Genomic DNA, 27740 nt, shown 5'->3' on the forward strand with positions numbered 1-27740 from the left:
TATATATACGAGTTTTAGTAATGAGAAGATTCCTCTGCACTGTGTGTGTGATATCCCTTTAGGGCAGGGCTCTCCAACCCTGTTCCTGGAGAGCTACCGTCCTGTAGGTTTTCACTTCAACCCTAATCTAGAGCACCTGATTCTAATAATTAGCTGTTTGATAAACTGAATCAGGTAAGTTACTGGGGTTGAAACGAAAACCTACAGGAGGGTAGCTCTCTAGGAACAGGGTTGGAGAGCCCTGCTTTAGAGTTTTCTTAGAAAGCATTCTCAAGGTCTTCAATATTTTTAAACTTTTACATATATTGTTGTAGACTTACAGCTTGCCTTGCATTAAACGTTTTTGACAGGAAATATAGATGGGTTCTTAATAGTAAGTAAAGACTAAAGTAAGGTAAAACATTTTGTATTGTTACTTAGATTTATATGTATATATTTGTTGTATATGAAATGTGTGCAGTTTGTCAACAGTTTGCTATTCATACTGTAGATGCAAATGACCTCATGTTAGTGTCCACCCATTTTTAGGGCCTAAAGTACAGTCAACTCATGACGTACAGTATGCAGGTGCTTGGACTGGCATGAATACATGCACTGTTTCTAGCTCCACTTAATTGGAGCATGCACATAGCATGCAGATATCCGGAGCAAGTCAAAATAATGTGTGCACTTATCCAATATGCACTTATCAGAAGTTGACTGTACCCACACATTTGATAGTGTAGCCTATGTATTGGCTATGGCAATATGAATTATATTGGTGTGATATCATACTTTCATATATTTACAATTAGTATATAGTGTATATTCAATTGTGTTATTCAATTTTATTTAAGTTTTGTTTGGGAGAAAGTGCTCTTTTTAACACCCCAATGTTAGGAAATATGTTATAATCATAGCTGCAATAATAGTATTTGGTTCATATGTTAGGGTTTGTCATTGGTGTACTGTGTATTGACAATTGATTGATGTGAAATATCATTAATGAATAGCTTCATTCTCAGGATGTGATTTAATAAGCACGAACTAGAAGATGGATACTTCTACAGTCAGTATGGGTTCAATGAGGTATTCTTCTAACTTGATTAGAAAATAAAACAACAGAAGTTTAAGAAAATAATTCCATCGAGTGCATCCTGTTCCTACCTGTATCTAGTGTGCTTATATCTATATACTTTTCGTTTAATTGTTATCAATTCACTGCCTGTGGTTGGTGTTGAAAATGGCCTTGCAATCTCACTCGTCACCACTAGATGGCAATTAAACACAACATATAAACTATAAACTGAGGGAGATAGTTCTTCTCTAGGACAGAATTGACCCAAACATACTAAACAGGCTTAACATCCTCACAGTGCTGGCACCATATACATATCCCCCCTTTATTGTGTACGTATCCTTTTGTTCAACAGTCTTTTTGGTTTCACAGTCTAGCAATAGGCAGTGGCGGACTTACCATTAGGCAGAAGAGGCAATTGCCTCAGGCCTCACATCATCAAGGGGCCTCGTGAAATTATACTAGTAATCTTTTTTTTTCTCTGCTTGAGGCCACCACATGCTCCGCTCAAGGCCCACCAACTGCTGCACCCTCCCCTGACAGAGTTCCCGTGCATTGTTTCACACGATATGATTGCAAACGGGACTTTCATTGAAATGAAGCTGCAGCAATGAGGTGCTTTCAGAGTGGGGCCAAGAAAAGATAAATAAATAAATATTTCATTTTAACAGAAACATTACCTAAGTTAACGAATTTCTTTAGTAAAAAGACAGGTGCTGCTGATAGAATATGTACTGTATGTGCAGCCCATGTATCTGATGCTGTCTGGCCAAAAATAGTATGGCATGTCATGCTCTTTTTGGCCAGACAGCATCTGATACATTGGCTACATATAGTAAGATGGGGGTGTTTTGCTCACTCGGATGTTTGGATACTGGAATTATTGTGGATGAACATGCGAAGGTAACCTACTTTTGAAGTGATGGGTTTGACAATCAGATGAAAACCTCAAGACTGATTGTGTTCATGGCACATTAAGAGGTGGGAGGGGGGGGCTCAGACTGGTCTCTGCCTGGGGCCCCTGGTAATAGGTCAAAGTATGATAAAACAAATGATCCAAGTTCACACAAACTATGCAAACACACGCTCAGTTTTATACCTTCTCCCTCAAACTCAATGACCCAATGAATTTATAACATGGACTAAACACTGCGCCCTGATGAAACACTTGTCTTTAGAAGACACTCCTTCCTCACCAAGGTGAGAAAAATAGGCAGGTTGTCATTTACTGGGATGAGTCTTGTCCTGGAGGCAGAACTGAGCGATTTCCGCTAGATGGGCCAGCTGCAAAGTCAAAATTGGCTATATTGTAAAAGTTAATGAAAACAAAACTGTGCTTTTTGTTCTTAATTTAAGGTTGGGGTAAAGGTTAGGCTTAAGGTTAGGTTTAAAATCAGGTGTTATGACTTTGTGGCTGTGCCAGCTAGTAAACATTCTGCAGAGCTGCCTCCTGAACAAGATTCATGACGAAAAATGCTAACCTGCGAAAAATAGGTGAAACATAAGCATTACATTTATAAGCCACTGATTTACAAGCCCTGTTTGGCACACCATCTATTCAAAAGCAAGAGTTCTAGAATATTGGAGTGAAGTGGAGTTTTATAATGTATTGTGAACAGTTGAAATAAACATGATATAAGTATCAATTACATGAACATTCTTCCAAATAGTATTCCACCTGTTCATCCACCACGGAGGAGATTTGTTGTGAATGGAAACGTCCGTTCTTTTAATTATAATGCTGTAACTTAGACTTTCTGTGTGTGATGACTGCTGGTGTCCATTTTTGGTCTAATTGACCCCATGACCCCTCTTTGCCACTGCACACACATACAGTGAGTCACCACTGCCTAATGGGTTGTTTACTTTCAGAGGAGAGAGGTTGCGTGTCGCAGGCTTGACTGTTCTCTGTGGCCACTGTATTCTCCCCTGTGCTTTTTCCACATTATTAACTCAGGGTAATCGGTCTGCCTCTATGGCCCTACCCTGCAGCACTGAGAGAGAGAGAGAGAGAACATTATGATGTACAGAGGGCCAGTTTCAGTTCAGACTAGTCGCATGTTTAACTCATTAGTGACTGCTGCCAACAGGCCATGATGTGGATAGGATCCATATCTGCTGTATCCTTTCAATTGATCACGTCAGAGTCAGTCAGCTCTCGTCCCTTAATGGCTACTGCATTGTCTTATGTCAGATAGTGAAATTCTTAGTCAAAGGACTAGTGTCACATAGGAGTGAAGCCACCTGTTGAAAGACAATGTGGCTACTGAGAATAGAGGGAGAGAAGTAGGGAAGGAAGGAAGTCATGGCTTCACCTTCAGCTCGTCTGTGTCAGAATGTGATTGGTTGAGAGCATGTGACCAAGGCAGGAAGTGTTTCCCCGGCAGCAGGAAGTAACAGTGTGGTCAGAACATCACAGCCGTCCAGCCATGAGGGTTTTACTGTAACATTACTAACAATGGTGCCCAGGGCCGGCCCACCCATTAGGCAGGATTAGGCCGACGCCTAGAGCGGCAGATTGAGAGTGGCATTTTCCGAGCTAAACTGACCAAGACTCACCTCTAACACCTCACATAATTCTGCCCCAAAACAATGAATACTTCTCTCACCCAGTAGCATATGGGCTATTAAGGTGAGCGCTGATGGCGTCCCATGATAAGCAGTGCCCACTTTGCCAAAGGCAAGGGCACAAAATATGTATCTTGTCCATGCCCGGTATGCCTCTCCAAGGTGCCATGACCTCCTTCCTTCCTTCCCTACTTCTCTCCCTCTATTCTCAGTAACCACATTGTCTTTCAACAGGCCGTGGCTTGCTATATAAAGCAGGCAGACAGGCATCGAAGCATTCAGTTACTGTTCGATTGAACGTTAGAATGGGCAAAACAAGTGTGCTAAGTGACTTTGAGCGTGGTATGATCATCGGTGTCAGGCGCACCGCTTCCCTCCTGGGCTTTTGACGCACAACAGTGTCTAGGGGTTCCCGAGAATGGTGCGACAAACAAAAAACATCCAGTCAGCGGGAGTCCTGTGGGTGAAAACAGCTCATTGATGAGAGAGGTCGAAGGTGAATGGCAAGAATTGTGCAAGCTAACAGGTGGGCCACAAACAGACAAATAACGGCGCAGTACAACAGTGGTGTGCAGAACGGCATTTCGGAACGCACAACTTGTCGGTCCTTGTCACGGATGGGCTATTGCAGGAGACAACCACACCAGGTTCCACTCCTATCAGCTAAAAACAAGAAGAAGCATCTCCAGTGTATACGTGATCACTAACACTGGACAATTGAAGAGTGGAAAAACATTGCCTGGTCTGACGAATCCCAGTCAATGGTACAGGCTGGTGGCGGTGGTGTACTGCCATCCAATCTGCAGCAACTGTGTGATGCCATCGCGTCAGCATGGACCAACATCCCTGTGGAACATTTCCGACTTGTAGAATCCATGCCCAGAAGAATTCAGGCTGTTCTGGAGGCAAAGGGAGGTCATGCCTGGTAGTAGATGAGTGTACCTAATAAACTGGCCGATGAATGTAAATCATGTAGCAGATATAGCATATGGTAGAAAGAGTAGGCATATGTGGCCTTTTCTGTAGCCTACAGGGCAACCAAATGTATGACAATGTCATGAGATAGACAATTGTTACATCATTTGTTTCCGATCAAATAGCCTAAATGGCACGCTATCAATTAAACATTTGCATCTTTGTAAATATGAATTAACATGTTAACAAACACACCATATCCTAAAAACAGGACAGGTTAAAGTAAAATGGACAATAGCTTATGGAATGAAATGAGGCTACTTGTCACGATCGTCTAAGGAAGCGGACCAAGGCGCAGCGTGTTTAGCGAACATGTTGACTTTATTAAATTAAAGCAACCACGGAAACAACAAAACAAATGACGATAGTGAAGTCCACAGTGACAAATACTGAACATGGAACAAAAACCCACAAACACAAGGTGAACACAGGCAGTTTAAATATGGCTCCCAATCAGAGATAACGAGCCGACAGCTGACACTCGTTACCTCCGATTGGGAGTCACTTGACCAAACACGGAAAACAAAACCAATACCAAACACAACAAATGAACACACCCTATACCCAACACAACCAAATGAATACACCCTGGCTCAAACAACACAGTCCCGGAGCCAGAGCGTGACACTACTCATGACTGCTGTCTGTCAAAGAGTTTCACTCAGTGGGCTAAATTGTCATGGCTAATTAGCCATTTCAAGTTTGTAGGCTTTATCATCAATTTCTGAGCTGATCATGGTGAAGAAGAAAATAACAACTGCATTTTCCAAGATAACGTGAGGCATGATAAACTTGGGTAGGCCTATAGCTGACACACACACTGAGTCACCACTGCCTAGTTGTTTACTTTCAGAGGAGAGAGGTTGCGTGTCGCAGGCTTATAGCTGACATAGGCGGCGTGACGAGTGAGTTTCAAGTTTGGGGAAGCTAAGAATTTATTCTACCATTTCTACCAGTTATGATTTTAATATTTGCATTTTCATGGAAAAGTTTCATTAAAAAAATTAGGTTTTTCTTTCTCAAACTCGTTGTCAGGTGGTTAATAATACAAATCTGAATGAAAATGATAAAAATCTAAAAGTTAAAATTCAACTAATGCGAGAGCACCAGCCTCTGCCTTATAGATAGGTCTACACCACGAGCCATTGGCGGCTAAAGAAATGAGCGCATAGAACTCAGAGATAGCCTATAGGCCAAATTGGCCAATGCAGCTGTAGGCCTATAACTTCCATTGTCAACTAAGTAAAAATATATAAAACTGACAAATAAAAACAGTAGAAAATATCCTGATGAAAATTCAGGTTCTTTCAATCACATTCATCTATCTACTCCGCCTGTCTGCCTCCCTTTCTATCTGTCTTGACTTGAGCTATTGCTAGTGAAGTGCAACTTTGTATCAAATCAATCAACTGGCTAGTGAACTTGCAACATTGTCTCAACTAGCCTATTCTGAGCCCTCAGAGTTTCCATGCCAGTGAGCTCAGGACAGACCTCTGTTTTTTCACAAGGGAAAAGTGTTCAGGCATTTTATGATGTTTTAACTGGATATATGGGATCCTCAGAGCATGACATTTTGCTCTTTCACACTGAGGCTTGGTGATTATCGAGGGGGAGAGTGTTGGAAAGATTTTTAAAATACTGTGAGGAACTATTAGCCTATCATTCGCAATGGATGTAAAAAAAGAAAAGAAAAAAAAGACACTGTGTGAGATGAAGAAAAAAGGACTGACAAGCTCAGCTTATTATTAGTGGTGGTCAGAAATCAGACATCCCTTTCCTACATTTGCGCGCAGCAGGCCAGGTAGCCTACTTTATGCGTGCTCAGGCGTACGCATTCTGTCATCATTAACAGGACAGAGAATCAAACCAGACACAAAACTCATAGGGCCTAAATGATGGTATGAAATAAACCAAAACTTGGTTCTCACAAGTGTAGCAGGTTATGAACTCTGCAAACAATATTTCCACCCCGAGAATGAGAATGGTAATTGACTGTGATTAATACATGCATTTACAGAAATACATGCATTTTTTAAAAGAAGCTAAGTCATGCTCTCTGGTGAAGTATTTTGAATGATTTTATTTATTTCTGTAAAGACAGGAGCATTATATAATGTTGGCAAATATATTTACATTGACTTTAGGACACACTGCCTATGGTAGGCAGCTGATATTCAGAGCTTGAATAGCCAAAATGAATTGTCTTAAGTCTTTGTCAGGTATCAGAACTCTAAAGCCAGTGCAACTGCCTGTTTTACAAACCATATGGATAGGCATTCATAAAAGTGGATTGCGGCCGACAATGTATAGCCTAGGCTACTATTCTACTTTGCAGGGATGGGAGGAGGGCAAAAAAAAAATTGTTTCACCTAGGGCGGCATATTGGCCAGGACAGGGCCTGCATTGGTGCCCATCCCAGATCTGCAGCTACATGAGAAGAATTACTTTGTTTCACCTATTTGTTGTTTTTCATATTCTGTGCTGTCTGTGGATATCTGAGTATTTTGGTCTCATCTGTTCCTGGGTCTTTAAACTTTCATCTTAACCTTGTCTTCTGCCTGACAAAGGATTTCTGACTGAAATGCATTGGTCTTTAGTAATACTGTATTTAGTAGTACTATCTACATGCATTTTTATTGAATTCCCATTGTCCTCCGGGAGTGACTGAACATTTTCTGTACAGTCAGTTTGTTCCTGGCTCTTTGAAAAGGTCATATTTGACCAGAATGTCAAATAGACATGTTGCATCATGTTTTAACAGTGAAATAATAAACCCATCTCTGGGGAATTTCCTGATAGAATTCTGAGACAGTGAGCTGTCTGGGTAAAGTAGATGATGACTAGACTACTGTCTATAGACTGCAGGGACAATACCCTTCACATACATACCATCATATATATACGCAGAACTATTTAATCACAATTTGCACCGTAAAACATCCCACCTGAGTTGGCTATGGCACATACAGTATGGGATCTGCTTGATCAGATTAACCTTTACCATAGATTCCATCTCTGTGGTCTAAACTAACAGGAAAAGCTAAAGCAGCAGCTCCTCCCTCTGTGTCCTGTCCTGTCCTCTACCTGCCCTGGGTTTACATCTGCCAGGTACATGGCAGCCCATGCCTTTTCCTGAAACATAGGTCAGATACAGAAATACGGGCCAGTCACTACTCATCCTATAGTTATGCAACAAAACGTGTTCTATATATTCCCTGAGGGTATACAGAAGAGAGCTCATTTTGAGTGAGGGCAGAGTGTGTCCTCATCCACTAAGGTTAAGGGTCACGCCCCTCCTCCCCCTAGGCCCAACCCCCTAATGGTCATCTATGATTCTGTTTGCTTGACGGTATAAAGATTAATGGTTATGAGATGCAAACAGGAAGTTATTCACTCACACACACACACACACACACACATAGAGGTGTGGTGGTTAATGGGTGAGGTTCCTTGTTACTCTCTAACATGTTACATGATGCAGGTTGATAAGCTGCATAATTTCTTGTCAGTGAGTTTGGTGTGAATGAGTGATGACGTCCACTGTAAATGTTTCATCACTATAGTCACTGTATTTGTCTCTGACATAACCCTAACGTACATTTCTGACATAACCACTTTCCAAGTTTCCATCTTGACTAACTGACTGGCTGGCTGACTGACTGGCTGGCTGACTGATTTGTAGATCCATCAGCTACTGTACTGTGCTCTGTATGTGGTTGGTGATGAAGTGTCATGGGTTGCTTGAAATTGTGCTGTTTTATGTTAACTCGTTTTTAAGTAGTGTTCAGATTTGAATGACTGTACATTTTTACCAGGATAATAAAATAAATCTATCTATCTTATTAAGTGATTTCTTTTAACGAAGTTACAGTGAAGCACAGTCCTACCTCATCAAAACTTTGAAAGAGCACAAGCAAGTATATTCAGCCAGATCGTGCAGTGTGAGACAAAAAAGTAAAGATCCACAAACCTGACGGTTGAAGTTGCTTGTTTGGGCCTCTCTACTTTTAAAGGAGGTAGTGTAGGGGAGGGGGGGCTGGTCAGTGGACAGCTATTCACCCAGGCCCAAGGGAAGGTTCCAAATCTCCCCTGACATTCTTCTGGGCTCAAAGAAACGCAGGGACAGAACTGGCACAGAACTGGCACAGACTGCCCTACGGTTGCTACGGAGAAGCGCTTTCCTGAAGCGTTGCCAGGGTGAATGTTGTTTTTTGTCCCATTGCCACCTCACTTCCTGTTGGAGAAAATGGAGGAGGCAAAAGAAGGAAGATAATCATTAACCCTCTGAGTCTCACCATCCACTTTGGTTACCTATTTCTGTCCTCTTTGGCAGCAAATGTCATTCTATTTAGCTATACTAAAACAAACATCTATACACCAGTGTAAGCGGGCAGACAGAGGGATGGCGCAAGTTTTTGTGTAACGGAGGCTTCCAAGAAAGAAGAAAAACCCTGCATACCTCCAGTAGTTGTATTGACTGGTTAACAGACTGACCCGGGTCAGATCTTTCCATATTCTCTGTGTCTGTTCGGAGAGCTTACACTATAACCATGACACTGTGGTGTCAAGACATGTCCTCAATCCACCGGGCCTGTGGCTGATAGACCAGTGAGCAACAGTGACGCAATTACAGGAGGCCCCATAGAAATATAATCACTAGATAGTAATTAATAGAACAGTAATTATATTTATATTAGAGGCCCACAGACTTCACATGACCCAAGTTTGCTGGGAATCCAGACAGAGACAACTTTCTGGCAATGAATTTGTTAACATGTGATGTTTCCTGTACATTTCAGTGTCTTCTTTCTCTTGCTGCTGAACAAATGGCCTATATTTGCCAATACAGTCAGATCTACTCTACTTTACTCTACCCTACACCCAACATCCCAATTCCTTTAGCGCTCAGAATTTATTTCAAGAAAGGTGTCTGATGAAAGCTCAGAAATGGGAGAATGTGACCATAATTCTAGTATGAAAGAAATGTCATGCTCTAAATCCAAAGCTGAATCCTCTTAAATGTGCAGATTAAGGGCAACCCTGTGAGTTTCCATATTCTCTGCATTCCTGCAAGGACTCAAATGTGTGTCAGGTAGGCCTATCAGGCCCCCTATATGCCTTAATACATTCCTAATGGAAATCTACTTGACTGACTGAAGTCTACAGACGAACATTCGCCCCGGATACACCCACACCATTGATTGACCCACACGTTGAAGTTTAATTGTGAGAGACACCGCACTGGGCATACACTGGTTGAATCAATGTTGTTTCTACATTATTTCAACAAAATTACATTCAACCAATGTAGAATAGACGTTGAATTGACGTATGTCCCAGTGGGACACCAATTTTAGAATAATGTCATAACTCAGAACTGCCACATAACGTGTGTGTGTGTGTGTGTCTTGCCAGTCGGGCCGGTCTCTGCATCCTCTCCCACTGCTCTCAGGTCAGTTCAGCATGTCTAGACTCACTGACCCCCTCCTCTGCCCCTCTGCCTCTGTCCCTCTCTCACCTCAGACACACCCTAGATTCCGATTAGGCATTGTGATTTTTCTGGTTTTACAGATATGGGCACAGCTAGTCTTTTTGACAGGGTTGTCTCGTACAGCACTATCATTGTGAGAGAGGTCACACAACCCCCCTTCACAGAGTCAATTAGTCAGCCCCAGCTAGCACTTGCACACCACAATAGAACAGGCTCCTTACAGAGCACAGCACACCTGGACACACATACAACAGACTCACTATGGGCAACAGGATCAGCTATCTTCTGAGGACACACAACTGTGTTAACCTGTGTGACGTGGAGCAAGTAATGCAAGGGACATTTCTGCACAAGCAGACAAAGTATAAAGCTCTCTCTCTCTCTCTCTCTCTCTCTCTCTCTCTCTCTCTCTCTCTCTCTCTCTCTCTCTCTCTCTCTCTCTCTCTCTCTCTCTCTCTCTCTCACACACTGCACAGAGGGCACATCTAGCCTGGCAGTGGTAATTGACATGTGGCATGATGACATCACATCGATGTGTCCCCAAGCAGCTACCACCCAAACCACAGAGAGAGACATCCTGCTCCTGTTTATCTAGTGCAGGGATGGGCAACTTTGATGGGGGTGGGGGCCACAAAAAAACTCATCATGAGGGGCTGCAGTTGCTCACGGGTCTGCGTACCCACATTTTAGCAGCCCCCCTCTTGACAGCGGAGACAACATTTTTACATTTTAGAGTAACTTTTTTGCAATTCTACACATTTTGCCATGGGATGTAGAGACAATGTTGCAATTTTAAAGTAAGCTTGCTGCAATTCTACACATTTTGCCATGGGGCACAGAGAAGATTTAGCAATTTCCTAACTAATTTCATGCAATTCTACTCATTTTGCCATGGGGTGGAGAGGGAAATGTGCTGTTTAACAAGTGTTAAACAAATCAAAATATTTTGACAGCTTTGCACACTAATGAAGGGAAATCTTAACGCTACAGCATACAATGACATTCTAGACGATTCTGTGCTTCCAACTTTGTGGCAACAGTTTGGGCAAGGCCCTTTCCTGTTTCAGCATGACAATGCACCCGTGCACAAAGCGAGGTCCATACAGAAATGGTTTGTTGAGATTGGTGTGGAAGAACTTGACTGGCCTGCACAGAGCCCTGACCTCAACCCCATTGAACACCTTTGGGATGAATTGGAACGCCGACTGCAAGCCAGGCCTAATCACCCAACATCAGTGCCTGACCTCACTAATGCTCTTGTGGCTAAATGGAAGCAAGTTCCCGCAGCAATGTTCCAACATCTAGTGGAAAGCCTTCCCAGAAGAGTGGAGGCTGTTATAGCAGCAAAGGGCGGACCAACTCCATATTATGCTATATACTTTTTGTGGGGGAAATTGATCCGAGGGCCTTCAAAAGGGGGGCCGCCAGTTGCCTATCCCTTATCTAGTCTTTTAAAATGCATGCACACAACGCAGAGGTGTGGTGGTTAATCCTATGCATGCACGTGTACACACACACACTCCCCAAACAGGCTCTACATGTGAGCTAAACACTTCATTAGACTTGTGTTATTTGGTGCCAGTCACCGTCATTCCAGGAGATAGTTTGACGTGGTGTGTGTACACTGAGGCTTACAGGCTGCCAGGCAGCACCAGCAGCACCAGAGGCCTGAGATGTTGTGATAAATAATAACCTTTCCTCCATCATTCCTGCTGCTACTAAGCCCCCTGATCCCTGTGGTGCTACTAGTTTGGGGAACTCATTAGCTGGGCTCCCCTAGGTAGGGCGAGAGGCAGGGAAGAAGGGGGGAAGGAGGGTCGGGGAGGCAGGTACTGTATGTCTGCCTCTATGTCCTCTCTATTTCCTCTCTCTCTCTCTCTCTCTCTGTCTCTCTCCCTATTGCTCTCCTGAATTTGGTTTCCCATTCTCAACTTGTTTATACAGCACTCAAACCCTACCCATGGGATTACATACTGTCTACTACACAGAAAAATGTATTCACTGTCTTCAGTCAGTTTGGGGCAACTCTTACCTTTGCTTTCCAAATGTTTTAGCACTATGCTTCACCTTTTAAAGGAAAACTCCACCCCAAAACTATATTTTGGTATTTGTTGCAGTAGTCCATTGTTGACATAGTCCCAAAATGTTTTGCTTGTCAGCACTCAAGTTTCCGAGATATGTAACTTTCAAAATACAGAAATCATCCCTGTATGATGCATTTTGCCTCATAATGCAAAACGCAGCATCATATGATGCAAAATGCATCATAAGGGGATGATTTCTGTATTTTGAAACTCAGACATAATTTACAAACAAAGCCTTCGTGAATTGGACCATTTTCCTGTCCTGCTAAGCATTCAAAATGTAACAAGTACTTTTGTGTGTCAGAGAAAATGTATGGAGTAAAAAATACATTATTTTCTTTAGGAATGTAGTGAAGTAATAGTAAAAGTTGTCAAAAATATAAATAGTAAAGAAAGGTACAGATACCTAAAAAAATGACTTAAGTAGTACTTTAAATTATTTGGACTTAAGTACTTTACGCCACTGCGCAATACTGTAGCTAACACTTTATGTAATTCTTGTTACATCTCCATCCTGGTACAACCCCAACTTCAATAGAAAAACCAGTCAGTTAGCAAACAACAGGAAACAGCACTGGGCCCATGCCTGCCATTGTGAAAATACAGAGCTAACACCTATATGGGCTTTAGCCCAGTGGGTAAATGTAATCTTGAGTGAGACAGAGACCCATGATCAATACCCAGTCCGTCCAGTTCACTTCACATAGGTGAAAACTGGTCACATTGGTGCCTTGACCTGAGTCACATAGTTGATGTCTAGCCTATCAGTTGCTGAGGTCAAATTATAGCTGATGTAATTCTGTGAATGCCTAAGCTTTAGCTCACTTTGTTAACAAGGTGTTGGAAAACACAGATGACCTGGGCTCAATACCATTTCCCCAGTGCTATAGTCTATGATCTCTACTAGTGTACTATAAGGCTATTCGAATATCATCCTCATCCTGCATTGTTTATGTGTACTTCTGAATGAGCATGGTGGGGTGATGACCAATCCAGTTATATAAGGATGTGTTGGTGAATGGGTTACCTGAAAGTCCACTTCAGTTACAATGAATAATCCAGTCTATAACCATCACAACTCTTCCTTCCATGGGTGATATAGGCAGGGATATATCAATTCACGCGCGTGCTTATCGAACGGAGACGTGGCTCAACGGTTCATTTAGAAAAGATAAACATTAATTTAAAAACATTAATTTAAAAACAGGGAGAAACACGAGGGGACTCTCACGTACACGTTCTCACGTCATCTCTGGTGGACCCGCCTTGTGACTTCCTATGCCAGGATGTGGTTCATATATGCGCATGTAGCGGCTCGCATGGTTCTTCTGAATGGAACAATGTGACGGTCGGAAGTGACAGCCTTAACAACGCGGGGTTAACGATTAAGCCAGGTACGGGCCGTTACCGTACATAAGACATGCATACCTGCGCCCACACAGGCTGCAGCACACATAATAACCGAGTGCAGGATATGAGACAACCGTTGTGTGGCGTTCAGCAGTGCCCTCTGTTCTGTGTCTGTTTTGAGTTCTCTCGTCTCCTCTGTGGACCTCCGCGTTTTAGGTAAAGAACTGTCTGTTATACCTGATGTACTGGTACCGATCCAGACCTATTGGATGGGGGATGCTGACCTCAGACTATTTTCATGTTTTATTCCTCGCTGCACTCTCTCTCTCTCTCTCTCTCCCCCTCTCTCTCGCTCTCTGTGTGTGAAGAAATGTTTATTATCGGTAAGGGAATCTTTTTTTTTGTCATGGCCACTTCAGAGAATATATATCTATATGTTACCGTTATGTTATGGCTAGTTTAGCTGTCAAGCCAGTTACTTGAATTATTTTATTATACATAACTGGACTGGCTATATTTAGAGAAAAAAAATCCACATTATCTATAATTTAATACAACGATCGTGTTGGAATTATTACAAACACAGGAGTGTTCCCCCTATTCAGCCACGACCAAGCTTGTACTAATTTACGCCTTTGCCATGTTGGGCTGCGGGGTATCGGTCTTGACTACTAAACAGAGCAAAGGATTGTTCCAGGACCAAGGGCGAAACCAAATGCGCACTGACGTTTGAGCGTATCCTCGACGGATGTCATAACATGCGGGGAGAGAATCAGCATTAGAGGATGTACACCTTGGCTGAAGGCAGATTATTTATAGCCGGCCAGAGGAAATGACATGTTTGGCGCTGTATCCTGTATATACCCGTTTGTAAACGCTCCTATAGGCAACCCCTCTTCATAACGCCAAACAGAGTGTCAGAGTGTAAGCGTGGAGGGTTGTTGGCACAAAACACCGCTTTTTTAACGGTTAGCCGACCCTTAGTAAACTCATCTTGAAGTAGGCAGATGAAAGTAAAGTCTGATTTAGGTAGGCTATAGCCTAAGTGTCTAAGGGTTATGTGCATCCATAGATCATGATAATGTCAAGAAATGATGCCGTTGTGGAATTAGGTAACAATGTAGGCCTATTGATATGGACATCACCCGTTTGAGGATAACATAGGCAAACTGCCAAAAAAAATATTTTTAAATATCTCACCATTGCCTACCAAATAAATTCTGTATTGCTATGTCCATTCCATTGTAGACATTTGCGCGCAAGAATGCCATTTATAGGCATATGGCTACAGAAGCCAATAAAAAAGTTTGAATCAATTTTGTAAAGCTAATATTCAATGTGAAAGAGACTCCATGTAGCCTATGCTTAATCGTTATTCTTAATCTCTTCTCTTTCAGGAGAACACCGGCCACAGCGCTGGAGGATAAGTACTTTTCCGCAGTTCAGTAACCTTATCCATGCGCTGCAGACCTTTAAATACTCCTCATAAAATAGCCACGTGGTGTAAGGTGAGACCCTCCCAGCCCGGGACACCGACTGGCGCGAGCTAGTCTGAGAGGACAGTCAGAGTGCGTGCAGGACTGCGCTCTAGGATGACTTTCTGAAAAGATCTTCATACTCAAAGTAGGCTACTGGACCTAGGCTACTTCATTAACTTTTTAAGACCAACGTTTCAATACCTTTTGGCTACCAGACGTTATTGACCAGATTAGGCTATCAGAGAACATTGACCAGATAACAATTTGTTTGTTTCTTTGTTTTTGCTCTCTTTTTGTAAAACATATGTTTCATTCTTCTATCCATCTGTCTACCTTGAGCACGCAGTGAATGGAGAACATACTCGAGCTTCTCCCGAAGCACCGGCAAGATCTCACGCACGCCTTGGGGAGAGCGGCGACTCACACCTGCCTTTGCAGACGCAAGAGTAGCCTAGTTGCGCCCTCGAATCGTTTTTTTATTACCACATAATTTCGCGTTCGTGACCATACCTGAGTGCCACTCACCAGCATTCTTTAATGGGATAAATTATCTTGTGAGATCAGGTTATTAAAAACCGATCAAGGGAACTCTAAACTCAATTAAACGTCCCACACCTTTGGCCATAACCTATATTTCTCATTCAGTCTACTGTCCCCAAAAGCTTCCGCATGGTACTTTGGTCGAAAGAGCAAGACAAACCGTCGGACACCGACATGTCATCGGGGGCGATAGAGATGAAGAAGGAGGTGGTGCCGCCGGCGTACCTCCACTCCAACGGCTCCGTTCACCCAGCCATCCTCACCGAGGACCCCGAGGAGATGAGACCTGAGGAGAGGGGCGAGTACGAGCTCACGGAGGTGACATCCGTTGCGGACAGGTCTGGTGAACCAGGAGATGAGGACCGGGAGATAGTGGTGATAGACTGCAGGGCGAACGCCAAGGGCCAGCGCGAGGAGGACGCTCTCCTGGAGAACGCCAGCCAGAGCAATGAGAGTGACGACATAAGCACTGACCAGAGCCCAGAGCCACCGCCGCCATTAAAGGAGACCTCCTTCTCCATTGGCCTCCAGGTGGTCTTACCGTTCCTGCTGGCCGGGTTCGGGACGGTGGCGGCGGGTATGGTGCTGGACATCGTTCAGGTGAGGAGAGACTGTTTTGATGTTTATTGCTAATTGTGGTGCTTGGGATGACCTAACTCCGACGTCACCCCATTGAAGTAGACATTTAAAACTGTTAAGGTAAGGGTTGAGGTTAGGGTTAGGGTTAGAGTTAGGCAAATATTATGGTTGGGGTAAGGGTTAGGGTTTAGGGTAGGGTTGTCCCAAGGATTCTGATTGTCTACCCTGTTTTGATTCACACCAATTTATTTCTAATCGTGACAGGTCACATGGTCAGACAAAAACTAATGAACCTACTGATTCAATCTGCAGTATGGACTAAGAAACAGAATGTTGAGACATCAAGTTCTGTTCCACCTGTAGGCTACAGACAACACTAGGCCCTGTGTCAGGAACTGTACTGTAATGCTACCTCCTCCACCCACTACTACTCACTACAGTCCCAGTCCTATTAAAGACAATAAGGGCCCAGTGTTCAGAAGAATGCTACAGTCCTGTTCTTAGTCATGCTTTTCACTGACACAAGGGAGGGAGGAAGTGGAATAGACACTGTTGACTGTCTGACTGATTTAGTCACATATATTATTATATTAGTATGCATAACTAACCCTAAACTAAATAGCACTGCAATGTTTGGCCTAAGCTGCTGTCATTGAGGTACAACCTCTTCTTAGATAGGTCACATCATGTGATGATGAGTGATGACTACTAAGGGGCGGGTCTTGGGCATGTTTGAATGAACTGGTTGGTTCGAGCCAGATTGGCCCAGCACCTGTCAATCACTTTCCTGGCAGCCGATGTGACGGCTCAGCTCTGATGATGGACAGTGTGGGCGGTTATCAGAGACCATGGGGGTATCTACATAACATATGACCCCTTCACCCCCCATCTGGCACATGTTGGTACACAGTCTGTTCTTGGAAGGGGGAGTGGAGGTTGAGGAGGTAGAAAGAGGACAGCTGGTCAGTTTAATAAAGACTTGTCTGTTGATTTATCTGACATATCTGTGAATACTGCTGAGACAGACTCAAACACATAAGTAGATCCTCATGGTTCTGATGAAATAGAATACAGCAGAACAGAATAGAATAACACCTCATATAATAGAACAGAGGATAGTATGTGCATGCAGCTGTGAAGTGTAGTGTTTATTTCAGCCGATGTAGCTGACTGTAACCCAAAGGAGACCAACAACAGAACCGCTGGCTTCTGAGAGCCACAGGGAAAACAATTTTAACTAACTTATAATTACTCTCCTTCCCCACTTTCCTGTTGACTTGCCTGGTGTAAACTGGGTGTGGATGTTATTGTTGGTACGTGTGTGTGTGTGTGAACACATGGTGTGCATGAATGTGTATGTGAGAGTTTACTGTGTCTGTGTGTCTGCCAGTACGTGTGTATTGCAGTGTAAAAATACAGTCCTGGGCACCTGACAGGTCATATATTTCAATAAGGTCAGCCTCTGCTACAGATAAAGCTGGAGGTGTCTGGTAGCTGGGAGACCAAGCGCTGGCACTGACTGCCCATTTTGATGCCAACATGGTGTACCCCAGGAACTCTGGACAGAGAGAGAGAGAGAGAGAGAGAGGGAGGGAAGGGGGGAGGGAGAGGAACAGAGAGAGGGAGGGAGGGGAGGAGAGGAGAGGGGTAAGTAGGGAGTGGGATGAACACAGAGCGGGAGAGAAAGAGGGTGAAGAGAAAGAAAGTGCTTACCTGTGAGGTGGGAGTGGTTCTAGTGTTATAACTGTTGTTATAAGGACAGATTAGTGCCTTACTGTGGTTTAAAGCCTGCACTCTCATGCCGTTACCCATATCATACCCTCTAATCAGGAATTGTTCACTTCCAGGAGGTCAGAAGTTCTCTCTCTCCCTGTCTGTCTACCTCTCTCTCATTTTCTCATTAGTTCATATCATGCTGATTCATCTAAGCAACTGTTGATCTCAGAGTCAATAACATCAGCTGTGATGATAAAGATAAGAGACAGTGATATCATTCCCTGTGTGAAGATAGATAATAGATAATAATGACAATGTGGTCAGTATAGTGAATGGTTCTAGAAGCCTGTCTAGTAGGTTCTATCACTTTCTAATTCCCCTCCCTTGACACTGCTATCTCAGCTAACTCAGCTAATCCCCTTCTGCCCTTGCAGGAGGCAATTACCCTCTCTCGCTCTCGCTCTCGCTCTCGCTCTCGCTCTCGCTCTCTCTCTCTCTCTCTCTCTCTCAGATATGTTCTTTCTGATTAAGCAAGCTGACTCAGATGTATGGTAGATGCAAACTATCTCAGCCCCTCAGTGTGTGTGTTGCCCTCAGCTCCTGGAGTAAGGGAATGGTTGCCCAGGGTGATGCATGTACACGTTCTCCACAGCGTTCTCTATAATGTCTCTGTGAAATGTAACCTACCTCTTTAACTTCACTTAGTTTCCCCCTTTACACATAGGCACGGACACACACACAAACACACAAACATACACACACACACACCCTGTCTCTGGCCCCAATCCTGCAGAGTTGCCTAGGAAAGACAACACAGCACAGTATGGAGAAGGAAGGGACTCTAGCTGATTTATATATACACTAGATGATTGGTAGTGGACGCTGTGTTGAAGATACCGTGCCTCCATCTTGGCACTCCTCCACCAATTAAATGTTTTTATTTTAGAAGCTATAGAAATGCATTTATTAATGTCTACATTTGTTTTTGCCACATTCATGTTATTACAGCCACCTTAATGCATACTTTTAAATTATATTATGTGCATTAAACATAAAAAAAACATTAAATATATATGAAATCCTTTTCCTTAAAATATAGTTTTGAGAGATTATGAATGTTACTGTCCCCACTACAACAACAAAACTACTTAAATACTTGAAACATTTCATTGAAATACTGTAGAATTTCATTCATTCCTATGGAGGACAGCTCCTACTGGGGAGTGCCAATATGGCCGACTGGTGGCTTTAAAGCCTCTCAATGGCCAATACTTAGCATCATCAAACCAGGGTTTATATACATCATTGGTTCAATACTGCCTTGCAACCTCATACCTCAAGACACAGTGTCCCAATGCCAAACCATGAGCAGTGGGCTTGCTGAAATGGCCCTAGCTGAAATGGTCCTCTGAAATGGACACTTTCAGGCACTCTGAAATGGACACTTTCTGTCATGGTAAAAATACTTTGAATTACTACTTAAGTCATTTTTTGGGGTATCTGTACTTTACTTTATTCATATTTTTGACAACTTATACTTTTACTCCGCTACATTCCTAAAGAAAATATATACTTTTTAATCCCATACATTTTGCCTGACACCCAAAAGTACTCGTTACATTTTGAATGCTCAGGTAGGACAGCAATATGGTCCAATTCACACACCTATCAATATATCACGTTGTCATCCCTACTGTCTCTGATCTGGCGGACATACTAAACACAAATACTGCGTTTGTAAATGATGTCTGAGTGTTGGTGTGTGCCCCCATTTACTTCTACTTTTTACTTTTACTCCAGTATCACAATTGAGAAGGTTTTCCGTCACTGCTTACTGTAGGTCATTGAGAGGACAGGTCACAGATGTGTTCTTTGTAGACGTGATTTATGTGTTTACATTCCTAGGAACGTCAAAGGTCAAGACTGGTGCAATGGTTGTTTTTATGTTTGTCTGGAAGGAGGGAGATGCTTCCAGTAGAAAGGGAGAACACCCCACCCCAGATAGTGTTAGCCACAGTTAATTGACATTCACAGATTAGATAGTGTAAATATGTGGGGTAATTTGTTTGTCTGTTGCTTTGTGGAATTTATCCTAGCTATCTGTCTCTTCTCCGTCTTTCTGTCTGCCTCACACTGTGGCATCGGATGATGTGCAGATGACCAAAATAAAACAGCAAGGCGAGACATGGGTTCAGCCTCAGTGCCTCAAAAACACACAAACAATCTAAAAAATATAGGAAACAGTAAACAGGAAAGCACAATCAACACAAAGGCCTCACAACAGCCAAGCCCTCTCCGCCCAAGGGAGGCCATTTTGGGTCAACCACATTCAGTTGCCGGGTTTCTACAGGAGCCAGTGTGAAACCAGAGCATGTGATTAGTCCCCTGTGGATCGGATTTAGCCTCATAATCTGGTAAATCCAGCTGTCTCTCTCTTTTTAATTTCAGAATGTTATCCACAGAAGAAAATAGAGACATAATCTCACTGGTGCTAACAGTCATTTAATTGATCCTCAGATATGATCTGCTAAACTCTTATCACACACACTATCATGAATGACAACATGGCTGTCTCTTTCATGGCTGCCTCTCATCACCTCCCTCCCTTCACTTCCTTTCCTTATATTCTCTAAATATTTGCTTTAAATTTAATTTTCTGCCAGATCAGAGATCATTAAGGAATGGACACAAGGAAAGGAAGCTAGTTTAGTTTATTGAGACCAAGCCAGGGTAGAGTGCAGTGCAGCACCGTCCCACATATGAACTCCCTGCTCCTCTCCAAAACGGATAATCTGATACATACAGTGGGGTCTGAATTTATTGACACCCTTGATAAAGATGAGCAAAAATGACTGTATAAAATAAATAATTCAAATACTGAGCAATAGTGTAAGTTAAAAAAAAATAGGGAAATTATATTATTTTATACTAATACAATTGCTCAGAGAAATAGATTTTATTTAACAAGTAATACTTAATTTTTTTAAGCTAGGGGGCAGAATTATTGACACCGCTGTTTTCAATACCTTTCAATACCTCACCTTGCGAGGATAACGGCATTGAGCCTTTTTCTAAAATGTTTTATGAGTTAGAGAACACATTGGGAGGGATCTTAGATCATTCCTCCATACAGAATCTTTCTAGATCCATCATCTGCGCTTATAGACTGCCTTCAGGTTTTCAATGGGTTTCAAAGTCTGGAGACTGAGATGGCCATTGCAAAATGTTGATTTTGTGGCCAATTAACAATTTCTTTGTGGATTTTGATGTGTGCTTGGGGTTATTGTCTTGCTGGAAGATCCGCTTGCGGCTAAGTTTCGGCCTCCTGGCTGAGGCAACCAGGTTTTTGGCTAAAATGTCGTGGTACTGGGTAAAGTTCATGATGTCGTTGACCTTAACAAGGGCCCCAGGACCAGTGGAAGCAAAATAGCCCCATAACATCAAAGATCCACCACAATATTTGACAGTAGGTACGGGGTTATTTTCTGCTCATGCATTCTCATTTTGACGCCGAACCCACCAGAGCTCTATTTTCATGTCATCCAACAAATGTAAACGCCTGGAGTTTGCTAAACATTTACGTCATTTAGCAGACGCTCTTATCCAGAGCGACTTACAGTTAGTGAATACATATTTTTTTATACTGGCCCCCCGTGGGAATCGAACCCACAACCCTGGCGTTGCAAACACCATGCTCTATCAACTGAGCTACATCCCTGCCGGCCATTCCCTCCCCTACCCTGGACGACGCTGGGCCAATTGTGCACCGCCCATGAGTCTCCCAGTTGCGGCCGGCTGCGACAGAGCCTGGATTCGAACCAGGATCTCTAGTGGCACAGTTAGCACTGCGATGCAGTGCCTTAGACCACTGCGCCACTCAAACGGCAATGGCACTTGGATTGCTAAAATTATTATTATATTATTGATCGATTGACTATGTTATTGATCGATTGACCTTGCAGAGGGTTAGTTGTCTTAATTATTTTATCATTTCTGGAGTGGTACACTTGTGGTATGTTTGTCTTTTTGGTTTGTGCAACAACACCCTCCCAAATCTAATTCTAAAACATGCTCTGAAGTTGATTCTGACGTGACGTGGATTTTCCATCCATCCAAATCCCCCCCTTTAAATGCTACGCTGTTCAGTAGCCTGCTAACAATGCTATATCCCTGATATAGATGGCTGATTGATTGAGTTTGAAGGCTTTAGCGGGTTAGCCTGCTATTGTGTGGCTAAAGGCCTTAGCTAATCTTTTACTCTGTCCATAGGAGGCTTTAGAATTTTCAGGAGAGTTCTGTTTGCACTCGTCAGTATTGAAGGTCACTGTCATCATCTGAGTTGCTGTGATGCAATATTTACCCTAACATTACTAAGGCAGAACCCCTTCCCCTCCAAGCTCAGTGGCTGTCTGCCTAAAAGCATTCAGAATCAATTAGTTTCCATTTAAAATGTTGATTTTTGCAGCCAGCAATAGGGGGAAAAAATCTAGGCAAAACACTGCTGTGTGCCATCAGTGTTAGTGCCTGTGATGTCATAGGTGTTCTGACCGTTGGTGTCACTGCACAGTCATCAACGTTGCGTTGGTGTTGTATGCCACTGGGTTCAGTTTCCTGCCTGTACATACAGTGCTGCGAAAAAGTATTTGCCCCCTTTCTAATTTTCTCTACTTTTACACATTTTTGATACTGAACATTATCAGATTTTCAACCAAAACCTAATATTAGATAAAGGGAACCTGAATTAACAAATAACACAACAATCACATACTTATTTCATTTATTTCATAAACAAAGTTATGCAACACCCAATGCCCCTGTATTAAAAAGTAATTGCCCCCTTACACTCAATAACTGGTTGTGCCACCTTTAGCTGCAATGACTCCAACCAGACGCTTCCTGTAGTTTTTGATCTGTGTCTCACGTCGCTGTGGAGGAATGTTTGCCCACTCTTCCATGCAGATCTGCTTTAACTCAGCGACATTTGTGGGTTTTCAAGCATGAACTGCTTGTTTCAAGTCCTGCCACAACATCTCAATTGGGATTAGGTCTGGACTTTGACTAGGCCATTCCAAAACATCAAATATTTAGCTTTTTAGCCATTTACATGTAGACTTGATTGTGTGTTTTGGATCATTGTCTTGCTGCATGACCCAGCTGTGCTTCAGCTTCAGCTCACATATGGATGGCCTGACAATCTCCTGTAGAATTCTCTGATACAGAGCAGAATTCATGGTTCCTTCTACAGTGAGGGGAAAAAAGTATTTGATCCCCTGCTGATTTTGTACGTTTGCCCAATGACAAAGACATGATCAGTCTATAATTTTAATGGTAGGTTTATTTGAACAGTGAGAGACAGAATAACAACAAAAAAATCCAGAAAAACGCATGTCAAAAATGTTATAAATTGATTTGCATTTTAATGAGGGAAATAAGTATTAGACCCCTCTGTAAAACATGACTTAGTACTTGGTGGCAAAACCCTTGTTGGCAATCACAGAGGTCAGACATTTCTTGTAGTTGGCCACCAGGTTTGCACACATCTCAGGAGGGATTTTGTCCCACTCATCTTTGCAGATCTTCTCCAAGTCATTAAGGTTTCGAGGCTGACGTTTGGCAACTCGAACCTTCAGCTCCCTCCACAGATTTTCTATGGGATTAAGGTCTGGAGACTGGCTAGGCCACTCCAGGACCTTCATGTGCTTCCTCTTGAGCCACTCCTTTGTTGCCTTGGCCGTGTGTTTTGGGTCATTGTCATGCTCGAATACCCATCCACGACCCATTTTCAATGCCCTGGCTGAGGGAAGGAGGTTCTCCCCCAAGATTTGACGGTACATGGCCCTGTCCATCGTCCCTTTAATGCGGTGAAGTTGTCCTGTCCCCTTAGCAGAAAAACACCCCCTAAGCATAATGTTTCCACCTCCATGTTTGACGGTGGGGATGGTGTTCTTGGGGTCATAGGCAGCATTCCTCCTCCTCCAAACACGGCGAGTTGAGTTGATGCCAAAGAGCTCCATTTTGGGTCTCATCTGACCACAACACTTTCACCCAGTTCTCCTCTGAATCATTCAGATGTTCATTGGCAAACTTCAGACGGGCCTGTATATGTGCTTTCTTGAGCAGGGGGACCTTGCGGGCGCTGCAGGATTTCAGTCCTTCACGGCGTAGTGTGTTACCAATTGTTTTCTTGGTGACTATGGTCCCAGCTGCCTTGAGATCATTGACAAGATCCTCCCGTTTAGTTCTGGGCTGATTCCTCACCGTTCTCATGATCATTGCAACTCCACGAGGTGAGATCTTGCATGGAGCCCCAGGCCGAGGGAGATTGACAGTTATTTTGTGTTTCTTCCATTTGCGAATAATCGCACCAACTGTTGTCACCTTCTCACCAAGCTGCTTGGCGATGGTCTTGTAGCCCATTCCAGCCTTGTGTAGGTCTACAATCTTGTCACTGACATCCTTGGAGAGCGCTTTGGTCTTGGCCATGGTGGAGAGTTTGGAATCTGATTGATTGATTGCTTCTGTGGACAGGTGTCTTTTATACAGGTAACAAGCTGAGATTAGGAGCACTCCCTTTAAGCGTGTGCTCCTAATCTCAGTTTGTTACCTGTATAAAAGACACCTGGGAGCCAGAAATCTTTCTGATTGAGAGGGGGTCAAATACTTATTTCCCTCATTAAAATGCAAATCAATTTATAACATTTTTTACATGTGTTTTTCTGGATTTCTTTGTTGTTATTCTGTCTCTCACTGTTCAAATAAACATACCATTAAAATTATTGACTGATCATTTCTTTGTCAGTGGGCAAACGTACAAAATCAGCAGGGGATCAAATACTTTTTTCCCTCACTGTATTAAGGCAAGTCGTCAAGGTCCTGAGGCATCAAAGCATCCCCAAACCATCACACTACCACCACCATGCTTGAACGTTGGTATAAGGTTATTTCTGTGGAATGCAGTTTTTGGTTTTCGCCAGGCAAAATGGGACCCATGACCGCTAATCCCAATTGAGATGTTGTGGCAGGACTTGAAACGAGCAGTTAATGCTTGAAAACCCACAAGTGTCGTTGCGTTAAAGCAGTTCTGCGTGAAAGAGTGGGCCAAAATTCCTCCACAGCGATGCGAGAGACTGATCAACAACTACAGGAAACATTTGGTTGCAGTCATTGCAGCTAAAGGTGGCACAACCAGTTATTGAGTGTAAGGGGGCAATTACTTTTCACACAGGGGAATTGGGTGTTGCATAACTTTGTTAATTCAATAAATAAAATAATGATCAATTTTGTTTGTTATTTGTAAACTTAGGTTCCCTTTATCTAATATTAGGTTTTGGTTGAAGATCTGATAACATTCAGTATCAAAAATATGCAAAAATAGAGAAAATCAGAAAGGGGGCAAGTACTTTTTCACGGCACTGTATATGCACAGTGGGCAAACAGGGCTGCGTTACCTAACTCTGCAACCTGACCCCCTTGGACGGCATACCACAGCCTATATGCTTCTGATACACCATGATGCTGACTGTTCACAGAGTTCGCAGAACTGGGGCTGGTCGTTGGGGAGTGAGGGGGTTGTTGGCTGGGCTCCACTGTTCCATTGGAGACAACAACATATATCACAGCTGGAGATGAGAGGAGAGAGAGGTGGAGAGGGTGAAAGGGGGGTAAGGAAAGGAAAAGGGGAGGGAGGAAAGAGTTTTATGGAAGAGAGGCAGAGAGAGAGAAGTGGGTTAGGGGAAGATATAGACATTGGGGAAAAGAGTGGGGGTAGAAAGGAAGAGAATGAAAGAGTGAAGTGGGTTAGAGGGGAGAAATGACATGGGGGGGGGTCTAGGGGCACTAGGGGAATCAGAGCTGGGGTGGCAGAGTGCCAGGAGGTGGGGTGGTGGGGTCTCTGCGGAGTCGACTGCTTTAAAGAGCCCAGGCTGCTGACAGACAGAGAGCAGCAGTGTTAACCTCCCACTGGGCACAGACAGTTCAATATCTATTTTGGCTTTACATTTGGTTGAGTTGTCAACTAACATGAATTCAATGTGAAATCAACCAAAAATTGCACCATGTCATTGGATTTAGGTTAATGTTGGGTGAAAAACAGATGAAATTCCCTTAGGTGACTTTTAGCAAATTCAATCAGTTTTCACATAAAATTATTTTGTTAAAAAAATATGTGGAAACATTGATTCAACCGTTTTTTGCCCAGTCACCTATTACCTCCACCCGGACTTCTAATGAAGCCCTGTTATCTCTCACAAACTGTAGGGATCTGTAGGCAGAATGAAGTGATCTAGCTATTATTCCTATTTTCTCCTCTCCTCTCCTCCTCTCCTCTCCTCTCCTTTCTCTGACAGCCTCTCAGTATTGATTAAGTTGTGGGCTGGCTGGGCTGGGCTGAGTTGAGCTGTAAGTGCTGAGGGCCAGTGGGACTGGCTCTAAAGATAAGCACTTTCTCTGTTGATGGATCAATGTTCAGCCCAACCTCATCCCCCAGCCCCAACCTCATCCCCCAGCCCCAACCTCATCCCCCAGCCTTATACCCCCGTCCCAGCCTTCTAGGCTAACCCAGCCCGTCCCTAGCTATTTACCCAAAACTCATCCTCATACCCCAGCCCCACTCTGCTGTTTCTCCCACTGCACTGGGCTAATTGAGAAACACCAGAGATGCACTTTACCCCAGTCATCAGTTCAGGGACTCATAGAGACCATCTCAAGGGCTGGAAAACTGCCAAAGTGGGGGCCAAAGTGGGCCAGTAATCAGCTCCAGTACCACAGAGTCATCCACTGTGAATTTCCATTTGATTCTATAACACCTTAGCTGTGTGAGCACATGCATTTGTGTGTATGAATTATTTACATACATCTTAGCCAAATACATTTAAACTCAGTTTTTCACAATTCCTGACATTTAATCCTAGTAAAAATTCCCTTCTTAGGTCTGCCCACACATTTTCTATAGGATTGAGGTCAGGGCTTTGTGATGGCCACTCCAATACCTTGAATTTGTTGTCCTTAAGCCATTTTGCCACAGCTTTGGAAGTATGCTTGGGGTCATTGTCCATTTGGAAGACCCATTTGCGACCAAGCTTTAACTTCCTGACTGATGTCTTGAGATGTTGCTTCAATATATCCACATCATTTTCCTTCCTCATGATGCCATCTATTTTGTGAAGTGCACCAGTCCCTCCTGCAGCAAAGCACCCCCACACCATGATGCTGCCACCCCCGTGCTTCACGGTTGGGGTGGTGTTCTTCGGCTTGCAAGTACCCCCTTTTTCCTCCAAACATAACGATGGTCATTGTGGCCAAACAGTTCTATTTTTGTTTCATCATACCAGTGGACATTTCTCCAAAAAGTATGATCTTTGTCCCCATGTGCAGTTGCAAACCGTAGTCTAGCTTTTTTATGGCGGTTTTGGAGCAGTGGCTTCTTCCTTGCTGAGCGGCTTTTCAGCTTATGTCGATATAGGACTCGTTTTACTGTGGATATAGATACTTTTGTACCTGTTTCCTCCAGCATCTTCACAAGGTCCTTTGCTGTTGTTCTGGGATTGATTTGCACTTTTCGCACCAAAGTACGTTAATCTCTGGTCCCATGGTGTTTATACTTGCGTACTATTGTTTGTACAGATGAACGTGGTACCTTCAGGCGTTTGGAAATTGCTCCCAAGGATGAACCAGACTTGTGGAGGTCTACAGTTCTTTTTCTGAGGTCTTGGCTGATTTATTTTGATTTTCCCATGATGTCAAGCAAAGAGGCACTGAGTTTGAAGGTAGGCCTTGAAATACATCCACAGGTACACCTCCAATTGACTCAAATGATGTAAATTAGCCTATCAGAAGCTTCTAAAGCCATGACATCATTTTCTGGAATTTTCCAAGCTGTTTAAAGGCACAGTCAACTTAGTGAA

At 43.2% G+C, this 27740-nt stretch overlaps 1 protein-coding gene and 1 long non-coding RNA gene across 3 annotated transcripts in view; one reads left to right on the forward strand and one right to left on the reverse strand.

The window, feature by feature from the left end:
- The window catches only part of LOC121575323, a 115159-nt gene extending 101745 nt beyond the window's left edge, over positions 1–13414 (reverse strand). Inside the window, exons 1-2 of the long non-coding RNA XR_006002316.1 lie at positions 13203–13414; positions 8571–8834 (exon numbers count right to left, since the gene is read on the reverse strand). This is a non-coding gene — a long non-coding RNA (uncharacterized LOC121575323). The remainder of the gene's footprint in view (positions 1–8570; positions 8835–13202) is intronic.
- A 76-nt stretch (positions 13415–13490) lies between these two features.
- LOC121575324 (solute carrier family 41 member 1-like) overlaps positions 13491–27740 on the forward strand; it is a 31003-nt gene continuing 16753 nt past the window's right edge. Inside the window, exons 1-2 of one of the 2 annotated variants that reach the window (XM_041888325.2) lie at positions 13491–13569; positions 14923–16143. In XM_041888325.2, coding sequence (XP_041744259.1) covers positions 15673–16143 — 471 coding nt within the window. In that variant the 5' untranslated portion in view covers positions 13491–13569; positions 14923–15672. Of the gene's footprint in view, positions 13742–14922; positions 16144–27740 lie in introns of both variants that reach the window. The other variant, XM_041888324.2, reaches the window with a different exon arrangement.

Source organism: Coregonus clupeaformis, chromosome 10, assembly GCF_020615455.1.
Source record: "Coregonus clupeaformis isolate EN_2021a chromosome 10, ASM2061545v1, whole genome shotgun sequence".
Classification (NCBI taxonomy): Eukaryota; Metazoa; Chordata; class Actinopteri; order Salmoniformes; family Salmonidae; genus Coregonus; species Coregonus clupeaformis.